Source organism: Watersipora subatra, chromosome 2 (assembly GCF_963576615.1).
Source record: "Watersipora subatra chromosome 2, tzWatSuba1.1, whole genome shotgun sequence".
NCBI classification, from domain to species: Eukaryota; Metazoa; Bryozoa; class Gymnolaemata; order Cheilostomatida; family Watersiporidae; genus Watersipora; species Watersipora subatra.
In genome coordinates this window covers 19,902,025-19,927,176 of record NC_088709.1, presented here as the reverse complement: position 1 = coordinate 19,927,176, position 25,152 = coordinate 19,902,025, and the positions used below count along the sequence as shown (strand labels likewise).

Sequence of the window (25,152 nt, the reverse complement as noted above, 5' to 3'; positions counted from 1 at the left end):
TTCGGGAGTGAGATCAGACACAATTAGACAGGCTCTGATTAGAGAGGGAGCAGGCTTGACCTGGGAGAACGCTGTAACTTTGGCAACACAGATGGACGATTACTAGTCAAATGCCATGGCCAAACAAGTCTCTTCTGACTCAGTTGCTGGAATTAAGGTTGTTAGACATAGTGGAAATACTTATGGTAGAGGTCCAAAAGCACCAAGGTCCCAGGCATCCAATGACAGAGCCCTTCGCCTGGGACCGCCATTGTCCGCAGCTAAGTATTCTAATGTTAACAATACGACGAGATGTTGGAGGGGTCACACTGCTGATAGATGTCGATTTAAGGACGCTAGTTGCCATCTTTGTGGAAAACGGGGCCACATTAGGCCTATGTGTAATTCAAATCGGGCGCAGGCTAATGCTGTAGAACATTATGATGGAGAATTATGTTCTGACTTTGAACATTTTGAAATTTCAAACACTCTTTTAGCTGCGCAATCAAATATGTCTAATCCATATTCCGTTGTTGTCAATGTAAATGATGTTGATTTGACCATGGAAATTGATACTGGTGCTTCTGTCTCTATAATTCCATATCATATGTATCAAATGTATTTTAGTGCTGTTGAGCTTATACGCTCTAATATTACCTTTTGTAGTTTCACTGGAGATGTGGTGAAGTGTGAAGGCAAGATATTAGTGTCTGTTAAACATTTTGGTCAGACTAGGCGGATGTGGTTACATGTGCTTGGTGCTTCTCGCTTCACGTTGTTGGGGAGAGATTGGTTGGGTGAACTACGTATTAATTGGCAGGCAATAAAGAGTGTTGTAAGTTCACAGGTGAGTGGCATCAATAAGCTTTTAGCTATGTACTCTGATATCTTTCACGGTCAAGGTTTGTTAAAAGGTTCGCCGGTTAAACTTGAGTTGGTTGATGGGGCGCTTCCAAAACGCTCTAAACCATATAGAGCACCCATTGCACTTCAGTCCACTGTTGATAAAGAAATTGACCGACTAGAAAATGAAGGGATTTTGACACCTGTTGAACACAGTAATTGGTCTACTAGCTTGCTGTTTATTCCCAAGCCAGATGGCTCAATAAGGCCTTGCGGTGATTTTAAATCTACAGTCAATCCACTGCTCAAAGAAGTTGCACCACCTCAGATTAATATGGAAAATATATTGTGCGATTTATCAGGAAACAAATACTTTTCAAACCTGGACTTTGCCCAGGCATACAATCAAATGGTTATAGATGAGTCATCAAGGGAATTGCTAATCCTGGTCACCCATAGGGGTCTGTATCAATAAACGAGACTGCCATATGGTATAAAAACTGCTTCGTCTTTGTGGCAAAGAGCTGTCGAGGGTGTTTTGAATGGCATAGAAGGTATTCATATTTATTATGATGATACGTATTTTGGTGGCTGGGCGTACTGTAGAGGAACATAATCATAGACTGGGGATGGTGTTTCAGCGCATAAAGGAGTATGGGTTGAAATTAAAACGTTCAAAATGCTCTTTTCTTAAATCTGAAGTGAGCTATCTTGGTCATGTTATTAGTGGGAAGGCACCAAACCAAATCCTTCAAAGATAGAAAGTATTCTCCAAACTGAGGCACCTCGTGATAAGTCTAAAGTTAGATCTTATGTTGGATTGTTAAACTTTTACAGATGATACTTGCCTAATCTGGCTTCTACTATAGCACCTTTGAATGTGTCACAGATTCTGAGTGCTGTATATAGTATCATAAACAATGTAATAGCATGACAATAGCTATTGCGCAATACGCTGATGAGTCATGATCATAAATTTAGAAGCATTGTTCTATTACTAGATTTTTCCTGAATGGATTTTCTGGAAGTTTCTAGAATAATTGTAAGGAGGTATAAATAGCTTGACTGCAGCAGTTCATGAGAACTAAGAATTCAGTTTACAGCGTGCATGGCTACAAGTCAGCAATAAAGGATTATATCATACTCTCACAGCAATCTCCTGCATATTATTACTTATACATAGTTAGCCGCAATATTACACCCGGACGTCTTAACTCTTAGCCTTGTGCAGACATCAGGATACAATCACAACACCAGATATCTCGAACCTGTCACATTGCATCACCACTTTGTGACAGAATGCCTTACTGAAGACGAATGCTAGATTTATCTGGGATGAGGCGGCCAATTGTGCATTTGAAAAGTCTAAGGACTTGTTGAGGGCTAGTAAATTATTAGTTCATTTTGACCCAAACTTACAGGTGAGACTTACATGTGATGCTTCAAGAGTGGGCGTGGCAGCAGTTCTTTCCTATGTTGTTAATGGAGAAGAACGACCTGTACAATTCGCATCACAGAAACTAACTCCTGCTCAAATTTTATATCCCCAGATAGAACGTGAAGGTTTGGCAGTGATTTTTGGTTTAGACAAGTTTAGACATTATCTTTATGGTTGAAAATTTATCTTAGTTACAGACAACCAAGCGTTGAGTAAAATATTTGATCCAGAAAGAGGACTACCAGTCATGACTGCTGAACGCATACAGAGATGGGCGTTAAAACTTTCAGGTTATGATTACACGGTTGAATGGCGCAAAATTGCGGAGAATAGAGCTGATTTTCTCTCTAGATATCCTGACCCAGTTGGTGCAAGTAACTTGAATGAAGAGCAACATGCATCCATTTTTAAGGTTGACAATCTCAGGCTTCCAATCACTTCATCTCAAATTGCTAGGGCTACTAGTAGGGACCCTGAACTGTGTAAAGTACACAGGCTAATAATCGAGGGTTGGCCTCACAGGCTATGCGAGGCTGATCGAGATTTGAACCCTTTTTTTATACGTAGACATGAGCTATCTGGAATGTCAGGGGTGGTAATGTGGGGTAATAAGAGTAGTAATACCACGGTGTCTTCGAACTAGTCTTTTGAAAGAATTGCACATAGAACACTTAGGTATGTCTAAAATGAAATCGGTAGCAAGATCATTTATGTGGTGGCCCTGCTTAGACAAAGATATAGAAAGCACCAGTAAGTCGTGTGATGCATGTATGGCTACAAGCAATGACCCCAAGGTATCTAATACGCATTCCTGGTTACCCACATCACAGCCCTATCAACGCATACATGTAGACTATGCTGGACCTGTTGAAGGTCATATGCTACTAGTGGTTGTCGATTCATATACAAAATGGCCAGAGGTCTGTATTACAAAATCTACTACGTCTCAAAGTACAATAAATATGCTCAGATCAATTTTTGCTAGGTGGGGTGTGCCAATAGAACTGGTTAGTGATAATGGTCCGCAATTTTGTAGTAGAGAGTTTGAGAATTTTGTTGTTCATTTAGGAATTAGGCATAAACGTGGTGCTCCATACCACCCAGCCACAAACGGGCTAGCTGAGCGTTTTGTGCAAACAGTAAAGGGTGCGTTTAGGGCATCTATTTCTGAAGGTTTAGATATACAATATAGGCTAGAGAGGTTTCTCTTAGCTTATCGTAATGCCGCTCACTTGACTACAGGTGAGAGTTCTGCTGATTTAATGCTTGGTCGACCACTTAGGACTAGACTTGATTGCTTAAACCATAACTGTCACGAACAACTTTTATTGTATTTTCTAAGTAAATCAGACACGCTGATTCCGATTTTGTACTCAAAATAAAGATTAGTCCACTAACCTTCAAAGTCATTTAGGCTTTTTTAAAGCGTTTCAATATCCGTTTCGAAAACAACACAATCGGCATTACAAGCTCCGCCCATAAATATGTGACGAAACCTAGCTTTTTCAGAAACGGAAGTTAGGAAAGTTTAGTCCGATTTAAAATAATAGAGATGGGTGTCTTAAAACCCATTATTATCTAAATCCAGCCTGTAAAATAATTTCAGTTTTTTATGAAAGGGATATAAACTATTTAAAATTGCTCGCAGCTTGTTACATGACGTTTAAATGGGCTGGACGTCGAGAAAAATGAGCTCAAAAAGCGCGGTTTTATCACGAGCTAGCGTTGTTGTCGCGCTTTTTAAATATGCAATGCTAAATAGTTTATCTACCTTTCAGAAAAGACTGATATTATTTTTAAAGCTGGATTCAGATATTAATAGATTTTAAATCACCCATCTCTATTATTCTAAATCGGTCTAAACATCTCTACGTAACTTCTGTTCCTAAAAAGCTAGGTTACGTCAAGTATTTATGGGCGGAGCTTGTTATGCCGATCGTGTTGTTTTCGAGACCGATATTAAAACGCTATAAAAAATCCTTTATTACTCTGAAAGTTAGTGGCCTAATCTTTATTTTGATTACAAAATCGGAATCAGCATGTCTGATTTACCTAGTAAATACGATAAAAGTTGTTCGTGGCAGTTATGGTTTAAAACCTGAGATTTTGTCAAAACAAAAGGATGTAGGGCCAATTTTGAAACCTCGTGAATTTAATTCAGGCTCCCATGTGTGGGCAAGGAGTTACCTTTCTGCTGATAAATGGAAAAAGAGGGTAATTTTAGATAAGGTTGGACCATTATGTTATTATGTAGAAGTTGAAGGGAAAAATAGAAGCGCCATGTGGACCAGCTCAAGGCTTGTGAAGGAAAAAGTGACATTTCGTCAAATAGTTTTGATAATGAGATTCCCTTAGATATCAGGGTGCAACCATTGGGCCATTTGCCATGTGATGTAATTTTTAGGAACACTGCCGAAACTGCTCCACGTTCACCTCAGCTGATCTCTCCACCTCTAGCGGAGGCGATACCCAGGCAGGTGGAACCTCCTCCAAGTAGTCATCTAGTCTCTCAGACTGTAAGTACGCCTTCTACTCATGTCACCACATCATAGGGAATTAGGCGCTCAAGCAGAGTGTGAAAGCCACCAGAATGTCTAGACTTATAAGTATAATTCTATTTGTATGGTTACATATGTTTGTTGTGGAATTGTATAAGTCTGTTTTCATTATATTACCACTCATGTTTTTTATGGAATCGTGTTTAATGTTTTATACTTGTCACTCAAGTTTTGTGGTGGGAGAGCTGTAATATATTAGCTCCGCCCCTTTTTCATAAACTGTGATGCGCATGTGCATGCGCCATCTTTAAAGATGTGGTTGCGTCAAAAAATTCAATTTATTGAAATTAAGACCAATTAAAGGCTAAAACATCAGCTACAATTTGATGCCATTTTTGTCTTTGTAGACCGACCCTGTCCAGAGATATATGCGTTTGAATGAGGCCCTCTTTTAAAAAGCTCACGTTCCAGCGGATGCCTCTTTCGTGACGTCACAAGCAAGGTATCTGAAACGAAACCACGAGCAATAAATATGAGGTCGCTTCGTTAGCCAATCATGCGCGCGAAATTTTTATATAGGTCATAATAAATGTTATCACTCGTAAAACTCGTTGTCTGTGATCTCGAAGATTCTCATAATTAGGGAATTCATTCTCATAGTTACTGATTCAACGCGTTTCAACAATTACTAAGTTATACATAGTTTTAAAATGGCTTCAAGTTCGAGCGACCGCTACTCAAAGTTATCTGAGCAACTTTTAGTAAAAGATTAGAGTAGACAGCCTATGGTCAAAGCTGACAGGCGTCAGCAGCGTTTTGCTGCAGAGGAAGACAGAATGGAGGGAAATTAACTTAGAGTCTTCTATACCTAAGTAAATGTAATATTTTTATAGTCATAAATACATATACTAATTAATAAAATGATAATTCTTTGCTATCTCCAATCTCCTATCCAGCTTATCTGCCGTTTTACCTAGCTATAATATTTTTTTCGAATTTTCTTTGGTAAATTAGAGTCATGATTACAAATTATTTTCACTCGTAGGAAATGGGTAAAATCGATTGATCATTGCAAATCTTTAATCTCCAGAACCAAAGCTTCGAATCGTTGGCTTGGCGTACTTGTGCCTTTATTAAATGTTTATTCGTTTTTTAAAATTACACTCGCAATCTCCAATTCAACTTGCAATCCTACTCCCAATTTGGAAGCTGTCAATAGATACGCTTTAGAATGACATATCTATGAATGACATATTTTTTGCATTTGTTTTATTGATTACAGAATGTTTATGTCATCCCAACAGCCGAAGAAGCTTTGTCAGTGTGGAAACTGCCATAAAGGGGAAAGAGAGACTTGAATGCGTGCTGCATAAGCCATGATGTTTTGTTTGAGTTTGTTGCAGTAGATGAATTTGTCTTATTGTATCAGCTAATACCATGTGAGTGGCCATGACTTGATGAATATTTTTAATAAAAGCTTTATGCCGAGATGAAAATATTTTTGCTTGTAAAATTTATATAATAAAATAATATTGTTGAAGATAATGCAAAACATGATTTGCAGAATATTGTAGTGAATTTGATATGGTATATGGATGTCCGCAAAACTGGAGAATGTGAGTTCAAATCCAGTTTGCAGCAGACTTCTCATCCTTAAAACTCTATCCCTGTCTATATTCTTTTCAAAGACGTGGCTTGCTTATTTCACTTAGGTAGTATTCGGTAAGAATACTACTAGTAAGAAACTAGTACGTAGACGATGTAGGCAATGATATACAGCTCTGCCCCAAGGATAGGCGACATAATGTGGGCGGGGCTTATGGGAGGCTATATATCGTTAGTATGGGTAGCTGCTGAACTGTGCTGATACAAAGACCGCGTTCTACATAAGTGACTTGACAGATTTACCGTAGACCGGTAAAATTGGTAGTCGGTACCCAAATGTTTACACAACATTTGGAGAAAGTGAGTAGAACAAATTTTCAATGTTCGTTATTTGAGGCCTTTGAAACATTCATAATAATGCATCTGTAGCAGGATTTAAAATTTTATTCTAGCCAACATGAGCAAATACAAAATAAGATATATGCCAATAGAGCCGCGTAAGACTAGACTTTTATCGCAAATACCCGATGTGAATACGAGAGATAGAGACAGGTTGCCTAACGCGTGACATCATTTTGGGCAAGTCTGGGCACGTTTTGGTGGCCTGAGCGTTTTTACGGCGATCAGATTTTTTCGGTTTTAAAGATGTAGTTGCGTCAAAAATGAAATTAGGACCCATAAAAGGCTAAAACATCAGCTACAATTTGATGCCATTTTTGTCTTTGTAGACCAACCCTGTCCAGAGATATATGCGTTTGAATGAGGCCCTCTTTTAAAAAGCTCACGTTCCAGCGGGTGCCCATTTCGTGACGTAACAAGCTTGTTATCTGAAACGAAACCACGAGCGATAAATATGAGGTCGATTCGTTACCCAATCATGCGTGCGAAATTTTTATATAGGCCGTAATAAATGCTATCACTCGTAAAACGCGTTGTCTGTGATCTCGAAGATTCTCTTCATAGAGAATTCATTCCCCTCGTTACTGATTCAACGCGTTTCAACAATTACTAAGTTATACATAGTTTTAAAATGGCTTCAAGTTCGAGCGACCGCTACTCAAGAGTTTTCTGAGCAACTTTAAGTAAAATATTAGAGTAGACAGCCTATGGCCAAAGCTGACAGGCGTCAGCAGCGTTTTGCTGCAGAAGAAGACAGAATAGAGGTAAATTAACTTAGAGTCTTCTATACTTTAGTAAATGTAATAATTTTTTATAGTCATAAATACATATACTAATTAATAAAATGATAATTTTTTGCTATCTCCAATCATCGTTTCATAGCTTATCTGCCGTTTTACCTAGCTATAATATTTTTTCGAATTTTCTTTGGTAAATTAGAGTCATGATTACAAATTATTTTCACTCGTAGGAAGTGGGTAAAATCGATTGATCATTGCAAATCTTTAATTTCCAGAACCAAAGCTTCGAATCGTTGGCTTGGCGTACTTGGGCCTTTATTAAATGTTTATTCGTTTTTAAAATTACACTCGCAATCTATTCAACTCCCAATTTGGAAGCTGTCAATAGATACGCTTTAGAATGACATATCTATGAATGACATATTTATTGCATCTACTTTGTTTACATTTACTTGTTTTACTGATTACAGAATGTTTATGTCGTCCCACCAGCCGAAGAAGCTTTGTCAGTGTGGAAACTGCCATAAAGGAGAAAGCGAGAATTGAATGCGTGCTGGATGATGTTTTGTTTGAGTTTGTTGCAGTAGATGAATTTGTCTTATTGTATCAGCTAATACTATGTGAGTGGCCACGACTTGATGAATATTTTTAATAAAAGCTTTATGCCGAGATGAAAATATTTTTGCTTGTAAAAATTATATAATAAAATAATATTGTTGAAGATAATGCAAAACATGATTTGCAGAATATTGTAGTGAATCGGATATGGTATATGGGTGTCCGCAGAACTGGAGAATGTGAGTTCAAATCCAGTTTGCAGCAGACTTCTCATCCTTAAAACTCTATCCCTGTCTATATTCTTTTCAAAGAGGTGGCTTGCTTATTTCCCTTTTTTTGTATTCGGTAAGAATACTACTAGCAATGATACACAGCAATGTATACAGCTGTATATCATTGCTACTAGTAAGAAACTAGTACGTAGGTAATAGGCGACATAATGTGGGCGGGGCTTATGGGAGGCTGTATATCGTTTGCATGGGTAGCTGCAGAACTGCTGATACAAAGACCGCGTTCTACATAAAGTGACTGACAGAATTACCGTAGACCGGTAGAATTGGTAGTCGGTACCCAAATGTTTACACAACATTTGGAGAAAGTGAGTAGAACAAATTTTCAATTTTCGTTATTTGAGGCCTTTGAAACATTCATAATAATGCATCTGTAGCAGGATTTAAAATTTTATTCTAGCCAACATGAGCAAATACAAAACAAGATATATGCCAATAGAGCCGCGTTAGACTAGACTTTTATCGCAAATAGCCGATGTGAATACGAGAGATAGAGACAGGTTGCCAAACGCGTGACATCATTTTTGGCGAGGCTGGGCACGTTTTTGTGGCCTGAGCGTTTTTACGGCGATCAGATTTTTTCGGTTTTAATCTTCAAATATCTTGGCAATGCGATCGCGTAATACAACAAACAACATATCAACTGATAGAGAAAAAAAAATTCTTTCTTTTAAGATCAACTTAAATTTTGACGCAACTACATCTTTAATCTTCAAATATTTTGGCAATGCGATCGCGTAACACAACAAACAACATATCAACTGATAGAGAAAAAAAAATGCTTTCGTTTAAGATCAACTGAAATTTGACGCAACTACATCTTTAAGAGCTTAAAAATAAACGTGGTATAAAGTTATAACACTCAACTCATTTCTTTCTTTAATTTCCCTCTAGCCTAAAACACCAAGTAGCTAAATCTCATTACTGTTCCAGAAAAAAGTAGTAGAAAAAAATCAGAATTTTTGTTTTTTATCATTACGAAAACGGGGACTCATCTCACAGAGTACAGCTGAGTTGCCTGGCTCTAGAAGTTTAGGGGCTCTTGGGCTGCGGCTTGCGTCTAACCTATTGACATTTTGAACCCATATTTTTCTAAATGAACTGTCTCGAAGGAACCGAAAAACTGCAAACCAGCTTCAGATTGGTTTGTGCACTTAATTGCCCAGCAATTTACCATTTCAATATACAGACAGCAATCGCGTCTACGAGGCAATTGATCGAATGAGCCTTGCGAATTATTTTGGCGCCTGTTCTTGTTTAGACAGATGTTAATCAGATTAAAAATTGTCGGAACCCATATTTCTTGTATACCGGTATGTTTAGAAAGTAAAATTTTCGCTTAGTTAAATGGTATTGTACAGGTCTAGTTCCGCGATCTCTTCCTTTGCAAAAAGGAAGGTATTGAGAGCGAAGTATAAATATTTCATTAGAGATCATTATGCCAATCAGGTTTGTTTTAAAACGACCGTTTTTGTTTCCGGTTTTTGGTCACGGGACTCTGTGAAACTGTACGACACTGGGTCCGACAACACCAATGCGCCAAAGAAGTAGTAAAACGGTATGCCTAGCGCATTTTTCCGATAGAAAATTCCAAAAAGATTAGATGAATTGTTGTACTGTACACGTTTTCTCGGGAACTTGAGGGAATTGGCATTCAATAAACTGAAAAACTATATTGAAAAAAAATTGTGCCGTGTTAGAAAGCTTACATACAATTTTATTAACGTAAATTACAGGGAATTGCTTTTGCATTACACATGTAAGTATTAACGGATGAATTTGTCATTAGTGACTCGTACACAAAATATTTTGCCACAACTTCAAAAAGTTTTAGGTCTGATTTTGGGGAGATAAATTTTTTAGTGTGAATAGTTTTGAAGCTTTTGAAATATTTTTATGGGCAGTGTAAATAGTTTTTTTTAAATTTTACTTTTCTGTCAAAATAAATCCAAATAGAGTAAAAGTAAATCCTGCAGAGTTCAAACGTGAATTAGTATGGTGTTGCTAAACTGTTGGTACGTCAGTAGTCTTTTGGACTGGCACTAGAGCATTAAGTTTAGATTTACATCTTTTGATTGGCCTCACATAATATGCTGCAGTTTATGCATATTAGCGTTTCATGCATTACATATCAGTGTATGTACCATAAAGCTGAACATTTGGTCTGTTTCTATATTTATATTGCCGTGAAAATATTATTTGCATGCACGGTTTTTTGTCTTTTCAGACAAAATTTGTAACATAATAGTTAACAAATCACATAGTAGCTATTTTTATTTAGTTCTGTTTTTACTACAGTAGACAGCCGCTCATAGTAGACTTGCATTTTTGCTATGCTTTATTTCAAAAATTTGTGTTCAGTGATGACACTTATAATTTTGTTGGTTGAGAGATTTGTATCGTTGGCAAAATTTAGACAGTTATAAATAAGATCTACAAAATCTCTAAATAAAAAGAATGTGAGACAGCACTAATGCCGTACACATAGTACCAAGTTTTACAGTTAGTCCAGTTTATAGTTAATTAGAAACCTATAACAATACTAGTTGATTACCCTTCGTTGCAAGGATAATAAAAGAGAGCTTAAAATATTACCTTACTTACTCCATTACCTTTATACTATATTACCTGCAACTGTTCATAAGCCACCTTTATAGTTTTAGGTCTTTTATTATTACATGTGATGCAATGTTGTTATGTGTATTTTGACCAATGGAATAAATATATCCTCACCGTTATTGTTCATTATGGTCAGTTGAATGTCGTAGTCTAATGAAAAAGCTTGATGTCTGCAAAACTGGATCTTCCGAGATCAAATTTTCTGCAAAGTAGAGTTTGAATCACCAAAATTTAATCGTTATAATTGGACAGACGAACAGACACTAAGATTTATGGATATACTTGCTGAATGGCGGCCGTTGCACAGATGTTAACAACAGCTTATAGACAGTGGCAGGTAATGTTGTTGCCATTGGCTAATTTTAGTAAGCTGCTATACGTATTGCTAAACTTATTAATAAGAACCGTGAGTGCAAGCTTTAGTGACGTTGCGTGTGACGCAGAGTCGCCATGTGTATTTTAACCCAGATAATGACTCATATCATCTATTGAATTTATTGCATCCCGTGCAGCTTAATGGGTTAGTTTGTTGTCTTGTGAATGGGAGGCTCCGAGATTAAATCTTCTCTGGTATGGATTTTTCATTCGTAGATTTTAACGGCCATAGCTGAACAGTTGACGACAGATGACAAACTTTAAGATGTATTCATAGAGATAGACAGATATGTATTTGTGATTGAGCAGCACCAGTGTTCTTTCACAAGTATGGCAAACATGCCCAGTTTGATCAAATTAAAATAATTTTCATATTGTCACCAGTACGCTTGACAGTGTCGTGCACCGTGGGAGATTGGCATGAGTATTCAGTATTTGAAGAATTCTCCAGCAAATCGTTAGGAATCCTGAGTGGTGTGATGGTAGTGTGCTTGCGCTTCAATCAAATGTTTCTGGCTCAATCCACGCGCTAGGCAATCCTTTTTTGTAACACCTTTTTGTAATTGGTTAAAACCTAATATTTGTCAGGGGTGCGTATAAATTGTCATAAATGGTCTATTAAAATATTTTATACCGAAAAATGATCATAAAATTTTACATTAGCTGATGCCATAAGAAATACCACAAATACATTGCAAAATGAGAACAAATGTTTTTTTCGGCCATTCTCGAAAAAAACCATGAGCATGTTCGAGTTTGACGATTTATCAATTTTATCGCAATGCTTTTGGCGTGATTTCGTACAGACATTGCTGTTATTATAATATAGATTGTGAAAGCTTCTCTTTGATTACTATTGTTGTTACGCCTCCCTTTAGAGGAGCTTAAAAATAGCTGCTTCAGCTATGAAACATTTGGCACTGCGCCAGTAACCAAATATAGCAATAAGGTAACAGATTTTTTTGTTGTGTAACAGAAACCTAAAAATGTTCTTGAACAAAGCCTGAAAAGGTTGATGTCAAGTTTTGATAATCTTTAAAGAAACTCGAAGGCTGAAGAGATTTTTTTTGTATTATAAGAAGAAATAATAAGAAAAAATAATAAGAAATAGTCATTACTATAATAATAACAGCAGTGTCCTTCTGTCTGTCCGAAGTCACCCTGACAGTGTTAGGAAGAAAAAGATTGACACACGCAGGAATCAAACCTGGGGCATAGGATTCCATGGCAAGCACTGGGGTGACTTACCACTCTGGCGACTTACCACTTACACTACTCAGGCACCCTAGATGAGTAATCAATATTGTGGGTAATCCTATTTCAATTATTGCCCTATATTGAGTAATAAATATTGGGGAATATTTCGTCCTATATTGATTACACAAATGCTCACTCGCTACTGAACCTGGTGTAAAGCAGAGAGTGAGCATCTAAGGTGATCATGGTTATTCCCGGTACTAACTTTCTTGAACACGTGGTTACAGGATTTAGTAAATGCTGTAGTTTGATTTGTGGTTTCAACAGGTTGAATCTGATCAATCGCCATCAATGATCCACCAATTAATCTGTTTAATAAAACTGTGTTTTTATAATATTACGTTTCCACTTTAATGTTAACTATCATCCATCCGAATACAAGCTAAATTGTTATCTTAATTTATGAGTGAGGCTCAATAATAAACAGCCAGTCCTTTTCAATCACTGTGGTAGCATGAACTTCACTAGTTTTAGTTCTGTACGCTTTTCTTATTTAGATAAACTGATCTCTCTATATATAACGTCTGTCATGGAAGCTTTGGTAGTAAAATCAGGAGCAGAGGATTTGAGTGACAGCCTCTATCCAACAGGTTAGTTAGAGAGTTTTACCAAACTATCTATATTATAAAGATTATTGTCCTTGAGAATTTTTCATAACGCAATATGAATAGACCTGAAAAACGTAGGATGAAATAACAAATCAATTTATTGTCTGAAATTTAGTTATCAATGACAACAATTTATCAACCTTCTAAAATGAGTACTTCAACAAGGGAAGGTTTGGAATATAAATAATTAAACATTGTAGCAATGCTAGAAAGAAGACACCATACCATGCCGTTTTCCATTTATTGCTGCTATTAACAAAATACTCGTCCCAACTGTAAAAAAAAATGCTTCATAGGCAATCTACATATGTTTTTACAGTAAATATAGCAGGTTTAAATATATTTTGTAAACATGTTACATTCATTCACCAGTTATTAAGTTTCATAGATTCTGAGCCACTTCAGTGATGTAAATATGGCGCTCTGATCACATAAGTGTTTGTGTAGATATGCAAAACGTCAGAGCTGCTTTCAAATGACTTTTTTATGACTCAAATCAAATCATATCCGGCAAACTACAAATCAAATCAAATCCCCTACCGTTGTCAGCAGATTCGAAGCAAAGCAAATCAAATCAGCTCAATAACGAATTCAAATCCTGTATCATTTGAGAATGATTTGAAATACTCTTTCAAATTGTTTGCTCAGTTATTGCATAGTATGATCAATCTACAGTGTAGCTGTAGCAGCATAGCCTGTACTCCTCCTATCCATAGGACCTAAACCAGGGGGAAAGGGTAGGGGGTTTGCCCCCGTGCCCGTTTTGGGTTCTATGGATAGGAATAGTATAGCTGTATCTCTGTACCACTATGTGTTATGTATGCTAAAATCATCACTAGATAAGGTTTTTTCTTTGTTCTACGAGGTATATTAAAAAATTATGGCAAAAGCACATCATACCATTGGCTGGATACATCAATGAATGAGTGAATGGGTTATGTAACAGTTTATGGTCATGGCTGTGGCTGCTTTTATTGAAGCTTTTAAGCAAGAATGTACAAATGTAAAAAAAAACTTTAGATACTTGTTTAAAGTTACAAAATATAAGATACAAATATAAGATAAAACCTGAAAATATTGGCAAGTGAAACACAGTTACTGAGGCTTGAACTTGAAGGAAATGAAACTAAGCATTGAGCCTATAATCAACAGTTACATTATATTGACACATTTACTTAAATACACTTGTTGCATTTTAGAAAAACTAGCTTGCGCAAGTTTTCAGATGTCAAGGAGCTCCTGTGTGGCCTCATGATGAAGCCAATTTTACTAAAAACCCGTTCTATGGGAGCTGATGAAGCTGGTACTGAAAGGACCTTCAGCGCCAGCTTGCTAAGCCTCAGTAACTGTCTCACCTTGCCAATAGCTTAGAGTGTTACAAGAAGATCTGCTTTTCGCCGTATACTTTTCAATCTCCTGATGTACTGAATCTAGGTTACTGGTACTAGCTAAAGGTGCTCTATTCAAAAATCAGCGAACATATCTTCATTAACACATGTTTGTATTTGCTGAGTGCATGTGACTTCCTCTTTCTGTACATCGTCCTTTTTAATCGAAATCCCGTTTTAAGTATTATACTTCACTTAGTAAGTAAGTGACTGTGTATAAAATATTATTAATTATATTATTATACATATAATGTAATTAATTATATAATAATAATGTATAGATAAATGGTAATGTTAAAACTATGTATGATATATAAATATTACATTTATTATACTTACTTGGATAGAATGTTATTGTTATGCTATTCTTTTATAATTTAAAATAATAAATTAAATCAAAATGTTATTTAATATTATTCTAATAAATTTGATATAACAAATAAAATTTTAATTTATTTTATCAATTAAATCCTACCCAATTATAATATAATGCATAATTATATTCATGAACATTGTCATTACTGTGAATATTGAATGTGTCGGCAGCATGGAATAGTATTGTATAGAATATTATATATTATAATACTCTATTCATTCATTCATGCCGTAGGCACAGCACAAGTAATTTTTATTTTGGCTAGTGATTGTGAGGTTAGAGTGGGATAGTCACAACCAGTTACTAGCAATCAAATAATTGACATCAAAGTATTCAATGCCAGCACCACAACTACAAACATGCCTTTTCTACAATTTACCAGAGCTGCTCGTGTTGATTTCTTTTACACACACGACACGCGGTCCTTTTCTTTTTTTGTAGAGGGACACACACACGCGGTTGCTTAGCCTCGGTACTGATGGTGTGCATTTCTTGCCAAAGTTTGGGCTAACTTCGCAAATGTCGTGAAAATGTTTCGATCGGTTACAGATGACAAGGCTATCAATAGCGATGTGATTTGAATTATTTTTCAAATCAAGTCTTCAAATCAGCCCGAAACTTCAAATCAATTCAAGTTACTTCCAAAACTTTTCAAATCGAATCAAATCATCATTTGTGTCAAATCAGTACAAAATGATTTGCTTCAAATATTCAAATATTCAAATCACCATGATTTGAGAGCAGCTCTGCAAAACGTACACACAAAGGGCTAACCAGCCACTTTAGGACGAACGTTCTTTTTTAGGCTTACCTTTGTCTACTCTAAGTATAACTGTATGTGTAGGTAATAAATTATCACTATATTGTATTGTAGATATTGAGATTAAAGTAGAACCTGCTGGTTTGCCTTTCAACATTGACAGTGATGAAGGTAATTATGTTGCACTTATATTTTCATAGAATTCGTCTCAACTTAGTAAATATACAAGACAATTATTATTGTTATGTTTTCTAGATGACCTCTCATCTTTATTGCAGGAGTTACAGAAGTAAAAACAGAGCCAGAATCTGATGTTGGTGCTGATAACCTCTACCCAATCGGTTAGTTTAAAGGTTGACTTGCAACAAAATTCACATTACAGTTATTTGGTATCAAAAGATTAACCATGTCTTACTCTGTTGTGTTGTAAGTGCAAAACATGTGGAAAGGTGATTACAAGCTCTTAAAAGCTCAAAAATGAACAGAAAATCGCAGCCAAACGAGACCGTCGTAGTTTGGATTCCCTTTCCAAAACGGCTCAAATGTGATGATGTAGTTGTGAGAGATGGTTTCTGTTTACACTTTCTTGCAACCTTATTCGTCGAAATATTTTCCCAAATATACTTCACGCATTCAATAAAACTATGTCTATTGTTCTTACGCGTCTATTTTATCGTCATTGTAATGCTGTCACTTTTAGCACTAATATCTTATAACTTATCTAAAAAATCGTTAAACCTTTTAACTTTAGCTCGAAGGACTACATAGCATTGTCTGATAATCATGACGAGCCTGTTGGTCACCTGTGATAATTGAAAAGTGCTGCAAAAATTATTTGCGAAGTATTGGGTCACATGATCAGAGAACGACTTGATTGAATAATGCCGAAACAAAACTGTGAAGTAGCGAGCATCTATATTTGGTACGGGGTCTTCGGTAAAACCCGAAGTGTTTGTCATAAACTAGTACTACGATAAGTTTTATATTGAGCTTTGTATTGGCCTTTCAATTCACGTGAGAACATACGTGACAAGACGATAACCAAATTTCGTGGCTACGTCATCGAAATAAAGAGATTCCAATCTAGGGCGGTTTTTCGTTTTTGAGCTTTTAAGAGCTTGTAATCACATTTCCACATATTTAGCACTTACAACACAACAGAGTAAGACATGGTGAATCTTTTGATACCAAATAACTGTAATGTGAATTTTGTTGCAAGTCAACCTTTAGGATTAATCAGATAATAGTGATAACTGCTGCTGGTAAGCTCTGATCTCAAATGCAGATAATAAATTTTTGCAATTCATTGTTCTCTGTGGCCATGCTCACTGTTATCATTTTGTTTATTTCTTCTTTAGCCATGTCCTCTACAAGCCTGTCTGCTATTGTTATTTCCTTTATAGCCATGTATCATATATGGTTATGTTCCCTGTAGACATGCCTTATATCCTCATGTCTGCTATAACCATGCCTGCTATAGCGATGCTGTATCATAACTAGACACTGTTTTGTCGCGATGCTTTAGCTGGCTATTAAACTCTGTCTGTTAACCTCCGCTAACCTGCCCTCTTTAACCCTATTCCTTGTTCTAACCAGCCCAAATTAACAATCTATTATTAGAACCCTTTTAACAACGTTGTATGACCAGTAAGACCTGAATCGGGTGACTTATAGCACACAAGAGGATGCAAAGTACAAAAAACGTGTTTTTTGAAATAAAAATGCAACTTTCTGGTCTCTAGTTTATAGTGCATAAATGCTAGCTATTTTATTTTGATACTAGAAGTGTTAAGGTAACATGCAAGTAGTTTGGAAACGCTCGAACAAATTAATGCAGAGTTATGTAATGCAATATGAATAGTCCTGAAAAACGTAGGATTGATTAACAAGTAAACTTATTGTCCAAAATATAATTATCGATGACAACATATAATATAATAATATTAATAATATAATTATCGATAGCGAAAACACAAAATGAATGACAATGAGTGTTCCAACAATTAATACATATTGTAACAACACTAGACAGAAGACACCATACAAAAACCAAAGTCTTGTTTATAGAATCAAAAGGTTTCAGTTCATAGACATTTGCAAGACACTGTTTTTATATTGGTTACATCAGCAATTAACCAAGAAACACAACAGCTTTTAATATTTTATAGATGTTGATGGTGTAATGAAACTCGGGTTACGGGAGTTGTCATGAAGTTTTGAAAGTCTATAAATATGTAGGTATTGTTTGAGAAATCGCTCTGAAATATGTATAATTTTGCTGTTAGCTTTTTCTTTTGCCACTATTAAACGAAATTAAATTAATGAATTACTAGTCCTAACTGTTTAAAACTGTTTCCTATGCAATCTAAATATATTTCTACAGCGAATATATCAGGCTTATGGATATTTTGTAAACATACTATGTTCATTCATCATTTATTAAGTTTCATAGACTCTGGGCCTTTTCAGAGTTGTGAAGATGGCACTCTGGTCACATAGGTGTTTGTGTAGAAATGCGAAGTCTCCGCCCAAAGGATTAACCAGCCACTTTAGAGCAATCTGCCATTTCTAGGCTTGCCCTCGTGTCTAGTCTGAGTATAACAGTGTTGTAGGTAATAAATTATAAATACGTTATATTGTAGATATCGAGGTTAAAGTAGAACCTGGTGAGTCGTCATTCAGCAATGGCAGTGATGAAGGTAATTATGTTGCAATTATATTTTCATGGAATTCACTTCAACTTTATATATGTACAAAAAACATCTCATTGTAATTCTCTATAGATAAACTCTCATCTTTATTGTAGGAGTTACAGAAGTGAAAACAGAACCAGGATCTGATGGTAGTGCTGATAACCTCTACCCAACCGGTTAGTTTAGGATTAATCAGATAATAGTGATAACTGGTGCTGATAAGCTCTGATCTCAAATGCAGATAATAAGTAGTTGCACCATTAATCAGCAATACCGACAGTCGATTGGTGCTCTTGTTAGAGTGTCGGTTTACCAATCATAGTCTCACGTGTTGGAGTCTTGTTAAAAGAGCGATGTTTCATCCTAATAATTAACCCTGCTTCGGATGGACAGACACCGCTTATTGTAGTAAAGATCTTGTAAAGTAAAGCAAAGATCTTGCTGTGTAGAAAAATGTGAGAAAATCGGTTGAGGTTGACATCCACTCTGTGCACTTTCCTCGACTTAACATACAATTACGGTAACCATAAACCTAAACTGAGTGAAGGTAATAACAGAAAGAAAAAAGGTCGATACAAACTAATACTAACTAGTCTAATACTAAACTAATACTAATAATGATACTTTGGGGAGTTATTATGGAAAAAGTGAGAGAAAACATGGAAATTTCAGAATGAACCTGTAATCAAATATGAATGAAAAAATACAGAGCAGAAATCGTATCACATAAAGTGCTTATATTACATACAGCTCTATGTATAAGTAGGAGTTTTAATCCCAGTGATTAATTGTGTGGTAGTGAAGAGCAGAGCATAATTATCTACAATTGCTAAAATTGAACTGTATAGTGCTACGTGACTAAATATATACTTAGGTATTGGTCATACGATAAATAAATACAAGTTTCCCAACTTTCTCTGTGCTCAGTCTATTTCTGACTGTTGAATGGACAAACCCAAATGTTGAAAATATCCGCTCAATGCTAGTACTAGAGTTAATTGCTGTTAGCAGGGTTTCTATCATGGTCAATACTTTGGGCTGGCAGTTGGTGAATTGCCACCACACGAGTGGTGCTACAGATTCCACAGACTGTGAGGCTAAACGGAATGCCAAGAAGGCATCCGTTTCACTCTAATATTCGAGTACGTCAGGTACACAAGTGGAAAAATCATGACTGCATAGATCGAGTGCTGAGTTGAGCTCTAATCGCGAGAGTCGAATCCCTCTATATTTCGGTGTTAATAGGTTAGCAAGGTATTAGTATGCTGTGAGATTTTCGTTCTTGCGCTTTTGAAATGGGCAGTCTCATTGCTTGATAATTCAAACAACACCTCGTCTTCCAGATCTTTCTAAATTTCAACTACATCACCTATCATGCAATAACTGCAATTAGCCATCTGCATCCTGTCTAACAATTTTGCAATAGGCTGCAGCTTAGCTAAGTAACCCTCACAGTTTCTTTTAAGGTTTAGATCGCTCACGTTATTGACTGTATCTTTATCTAGTTCTCAACGCTGGTTCTCAATAACAGTTAGGAGTATGTGCCAGTTATCTAGATAAGATTTCAGGGTGTCAGCTACGCTGTTCCATCTCACTTCAGTCTGTATAAGCAGGTATTTGCCACCAGCAGCTTAATAGAAGGCAGCTGAATATTCCGGAAGTACTTCAATATTTTTCGCGCATGCTTCTGCACTGCTGACTGGTCATCCTGCAGCTGTTTCCTCATGACAGCTGTATTGGCAGCATTATTAGTAACAAGTGACTTGACTTTGCAATTGAATTGTTTTTCAGTTTTAGATATAGTGCTCTGGGCAAGTTCAGGGAGGTAATTGGCATTGTGGGTATTGTCAGATGTATTTATGGTGTGTCAAATAGGTTTTTACATGTGAGTCGGTGACACTTACGCATACAATTGGCCCACTGCGTACATTCGACCATCCATCTCGAGACATATTCGCAGCTTGGTCAGCTAGCTACTCTTTGCACTCATTCTCCATCTCCGCATGTACTTCATCTGACAGTCTGCCGCCTATTTCTTTACGCGTAGGAAGGGTGTAACCTGGTTGAACTAGATTCATAAAGTGTTGGATGCGCCACTATCCGGAATGAGCTGTTCGTAGCGTAGACGAATTTAGCGAGCTAAGGCAAAAATATTATCAACTGATTGAGTATTTTAACATATTCACTACTCATAAAAATTATTTTGTCCACACAACAAATATACATATCAATTCATCATTCTACATTTCACAACACCTCTCAGGGCTAGATTGAGACTAATAAAACATTCAGCCACTATTATCTGTTATTTATATGCAACAGAAATAAAAAGGAGATAACCGGTAAAAGTCAAAATAATGATGGCTAGAAATGACTGCTTTGTCAAAAAAGATTTTCTCATTCTTGGTAGTCTTGCAAATACATCCAGATATTGTGTGTTGTCTCCTCTTGTATTTGGTTTCGTGTAACAGCAGCAGCACTGCTCACACTGGCACAGGGTTGATGGGTTACTGTTGTACTAAATGCATTGCTAGTGTTTGGAGCAGCGGCAGATGGCTCAACTTCTAACACCTGAATACTAGCAACGCTGTCTAAATTGGAGTTGTCAGCTTGACATTTTGCTATGTGTGCTTCAAGCCTATCCGCGTGACCTTGCATTATGACAGCACACCCATTACATTTTGCCTTGAAACCTTTGCCTTCTGCAGTTCGAGTGAAAAACTGCCAAACGGGATCCTGTTTACGAGGCATGTTGGAAATTTGAGGCACAAATTTAACTTTTCGAAACACAAAAAACTTGATAAACTGAATTCTAACGAACCAACTATTTTGGCTTGTGCCCAATAAATGAAATATTAGTTTGCAAACCTGAAGCTTTTGCCCAAAAGGATTTTATTGTTTTAATTTCTAAAATCTTCATAAGTAGTCCTTTCTCAATGGCCATACTTGAAAAAGTTTTCATTCATTATTAAAGACGATGATGAGATTAGTATACTTCACATGGTTTTTATATTTCATCATTAAAGGGATCATCATACCACCTCATAAAAGCAATTGAAACTGAAATTTACTAATTCATTGTTGTGCTAGAATTTCATGTAGTTGCAGCTTGAGCTCTACCACCATCTTACTATGTGCTAAATGAACTTCCACAGCTGATAATTAGGCCCTATTTAGAATTGCATTTCTACCACAGAGAAACCATTACGAGCTTAAAACATTATATTTTTTACACAAATAATAATGCAAACACCGTAAAAATTGTTTGTTTTTTTTGCTGGTTTAAACCGCTCAGTTTAACCCTGCTTTAAACCGAGTGGTTTACACCCAGAGTTTAAAGCACTCGGTTAAACTCCTGGGTTTAAACCGAGCTAACCCAGATGAGAGCTCCAAAAAATCCCCTTATATTACTTGCATGGTGTGAACAACATTTTTGTGACAATAATACTTGCGTATGTGTGGTATTACTGAGCCAGAATTCTAAATCTCAACTTGTGTTATAGGTGAAGATTGTGGTGAGTTTACTTGCCGCAGCACTCAAAGGAGACACCCGGAGGCTCGTATTGGAGATAAGCCATTTCAGTGTACCAATTGCAGTAGTGGCTTTGCTCAACGCCATAATCTGAAAAGTCACATGAGGACTCACACTGGAGAGAAACCATTTCAGTGCAAGATTTGCAGTATTAGCTTTGCTCGCCCCAATAATTTAAAAAGTCACATGAGAACTCATACTGGCGAGAAACCATTTCAATGCAAGATTTGCAGTATTAGCTTTGCGCAACGCGGTAATTTAAAAAGTCACATGAAGACTCATACCGGAGAAAAACCATTCCAATGCAAGATTTGCAGTAATAGATTTGCTCAACACTTTAGTTTAACTAGTCACATGAGCACTCATACTGGAGAGAAGCCATTTCAGTGTAAGATTTGCAATAGTAGATTTGCTCTACGCAGTAATGTAAAAAGACACATGAAGACTCATACTGGAGAGAGGCCATTTCAGTGTAAGATTTGCAATATTAGATTTGCTCTACGCAGTAATTTAACAAATCACATGAGGACCCATACCGGAGAGAAACCTTTCCAATGCAAGATTTGCAGTCGTAGCTTTGCTCATCGCCTTACTCTAAGAGTACATATGAAAACTCATAATTAAGATTGGCTATTTTATTGTAAGACACGCTACAGTATATATAGTTATGCGATTGACTGCTCACATGTACTCATATGATACATATACATATATGATTTGGTTTGCAAAAATTGTATGGTAAATTGTATTTTTGTTGTGTGATCACATCTGTTTCATACTGTTTGATGGTTAAGTATTTGTATAAAATTTGTATCAATAAAGTAAGTATTACATTTTATAAGAATAAGCGGTACATTAATAACAAGCCTTGATTGCTTTTGTATTGAAATATTTCTAGCAAAGTACACAAAATTTGTTTTATACCTGCAGCATAAAAGTTCACACCACAGACACAATTTTCTTTTGCATTTATTGAGTTGCTAGTTGAATTTCCAGTGTTGCACTCATGGATAATAAAATAATTACCGAATGAGTAACTAACATAAGCTAGTGAAGCTAATAATTTACTATAATGCAAGCTGTGTCCGTCGTCTGAAGTTATCTTATTACATTACGCTTAATGATCTTTCATGCAATCATGAACTTAAGGCATGCTAGTATTTTTGCAACCGCTGCATAAGTATGTGCACTATTATTCCATAGTATGGTGATGAAAGTTTAGTCGGCTAACTCGCCAGTCTGGAGGTTCCGAGTTCAAGTTCAGTGCAAAGCGGCTTTTGGACACGCAAACCACAGACAGACAACAGATAAACACAGATTTATACATATACTAGCTGTGCTACCCGACGTTGCCCGGGTAATAAAAAAGTCATTGGACAGAAAATTGATTCGTATTTAACATATATAACAACATTAGCCATTTTAACTTTCAAACTACATGTCATGGGAGAAATGTTTTGTGTAGTTTAATTAAATAAATTAATAGATAAATTAATTTCAAACTTTGTAAAACAACCGTAACCTTCAAACTTTATATTATGAGGAAATGATTTTGTGCAGAACAGGTTCTTTTCTTTATGTGTATTAGACAATGTGTAACTTCTGAGAATCCATGTATTTAACGGATTAATAAAAAATATGACAGAATATAGTAGTATTTTGTAGTTAAAATTTTATTAGAACAATGTCTGCCAAAAATGGTTGAATGAAATATTAATAATAAAGGTTGGGAAATAAGTAATAGGATAGGAAAACAAAGATAGGAAAATGAATGTTTAAACTTCAAACATGACATTATAATCCAACTATGTTTAAAAAATGTGACATACAACATACTTTGAAAAATATATAGATAGATAGACTCAATGAATGCGCAGGTAATCAAACAATTAGCAAGCTTAACTATTGTCATGATCAAGTAAGGATCAACTGTGTTAGTTGATAACCTGAAGCGCTTCAAGATGTGCTTTAACAGATGTGATGAATATCTTATAGATGGCTTTGCTCAGTTCTATGTATAGTCTAATGGATAAGCCCAATACCTCACCAAAACAATTATAATTGTGGCCTTGCAGTCTACTAGTTACTAGCTTTAAAAAATTTTCATATATATTGCAAGTCCGCAGTAGTTACAGGGTTTCAAACCTTATGACATTTTGCCTTATTTTTTAGTTGTTTGTGAAATACTAAGAAGAATAACTCTACTGTTTAGTTGCATTTGCATGTTGCTTTTATTGTCAAACTGCATTTACATAAGGATGCTGAGTGTATAGGTTGTATGATGTACAACCTATAGTGTATGAGCTGTATGATGTACAACCTATATAGTATGTGGGCTGTATGAGGTATAACCTATAGAGTGTGTGGGCTGTATGAGATACAACCTATAGAGTGTGTGAGCTGTATGAGGTATAACCTATAGAATGTGTGGGCTGTATGAGGTACAACCTATAGAGTGTGTGAGCTGTATGACGTACAACCTATAGAGTGTGTAGGCTAAATGAGGTACAACCTATAGAGTGTGTGGGCTGTATGAAGTACAACTTACAGAGTGTGTGGGTTGTATGAGGTACAACTCATACAGTGTGTGGGCTGTATGAGGTACAATCTATAGAGTGTGTGGGCTGTATGAGGTACAATATGGCGCCTTACAATGCCTCGCGTTGCGTGTTCGCCACTCGAGTTGTACAACTCAAGTTGCCGAGTTGTACAACTCGGCCTGGGGCTTTGGTAAACTCGAGTTGTGCTACGCAAAACTAACACGGGTTTGTAAAAAAAACAAAGTGAGTAATTGGGGTGTCTCATTTACAGAACATTTACAGAAATTTACTAATAATAATTTAAATATATAGACACATTTTAACTACTGACAATTACTTTTTCAACAACCAGCACTACCATTTCTCTTTTTCATTATCACTTATTCCATTATCAGGTCGTGAGCTGTATGACAGGGGAATTTCTAGTATATATTGGCGATATTTGCGCATATTTATTTCTATAAATATAACGAGACAAAAACAATTGTAGAATGTAAAAAGCAAACTAAAAACATTTTATGTGGGAGCCGGGCCACTTCTTTTTGAAATGGAAAAAGAGTTATCTCTCTAGAACCTGACAAGAAACTGAATGAACACCGAAAACGAACATAGAAATTATTTCAACATCGTTTAATGATGCAACAAAAAAGTTCT

The 25,152-nt window shown here is 36.2% G+C and overlaps 1 protein-coding gene across 3 annotated transcripts; it reads left to right on the top strand.

The window, feature by feature from the left end:
* The first annotated feature begins 9,939 nt into the window (after positions 1–9,939).
* LOC137388744 (gastrula zinc finger protein XlCGF8.2DB-like) lies at positions 9,940–22,897 on the top strand. Of its 3 annotated transcripts, none has more exons than XM_068075198.1 (8): positions 9,940–10,109; positions 11,222–11,306; positions 13,099–13,191; positions 15,848–15,904; positions 16,012–16,074; positions 18,376–18,432; positions 18,540–18,602; positions 21,930–22,897. In XM_068075198.1, the coding sequence occupies exons 3-8, from the start codon at positions 13,131–13,133 to the stop codon at positions 22,580–22,582; spliced, it is 954 nt and encodes a 317-aa protein (XP_067931299.1). In that variant the 5' UTR covers positions 9,940–10,109; positions 11,222–11,306; positions 13,099–13,130; the 3' UTR covers positions 22,583–22,897. The 3 variants fall into 3 exon arrangements, with proteins under 3 accessions (XP_067931299.1, XP_067931301.1, XP_067931300.1); XM_068075199.1 differs by lacking the exon at positions 9,940–10,109 and adding an exon at positions 10,347–10,365; XM_068075200.1 differs by lacking the exons at positions 18,376–18,432; positions 18,540–18,602.
* The last annotated feature ends 2,255 nt before the right edge of the window (positions 22,898–25,152 follow it).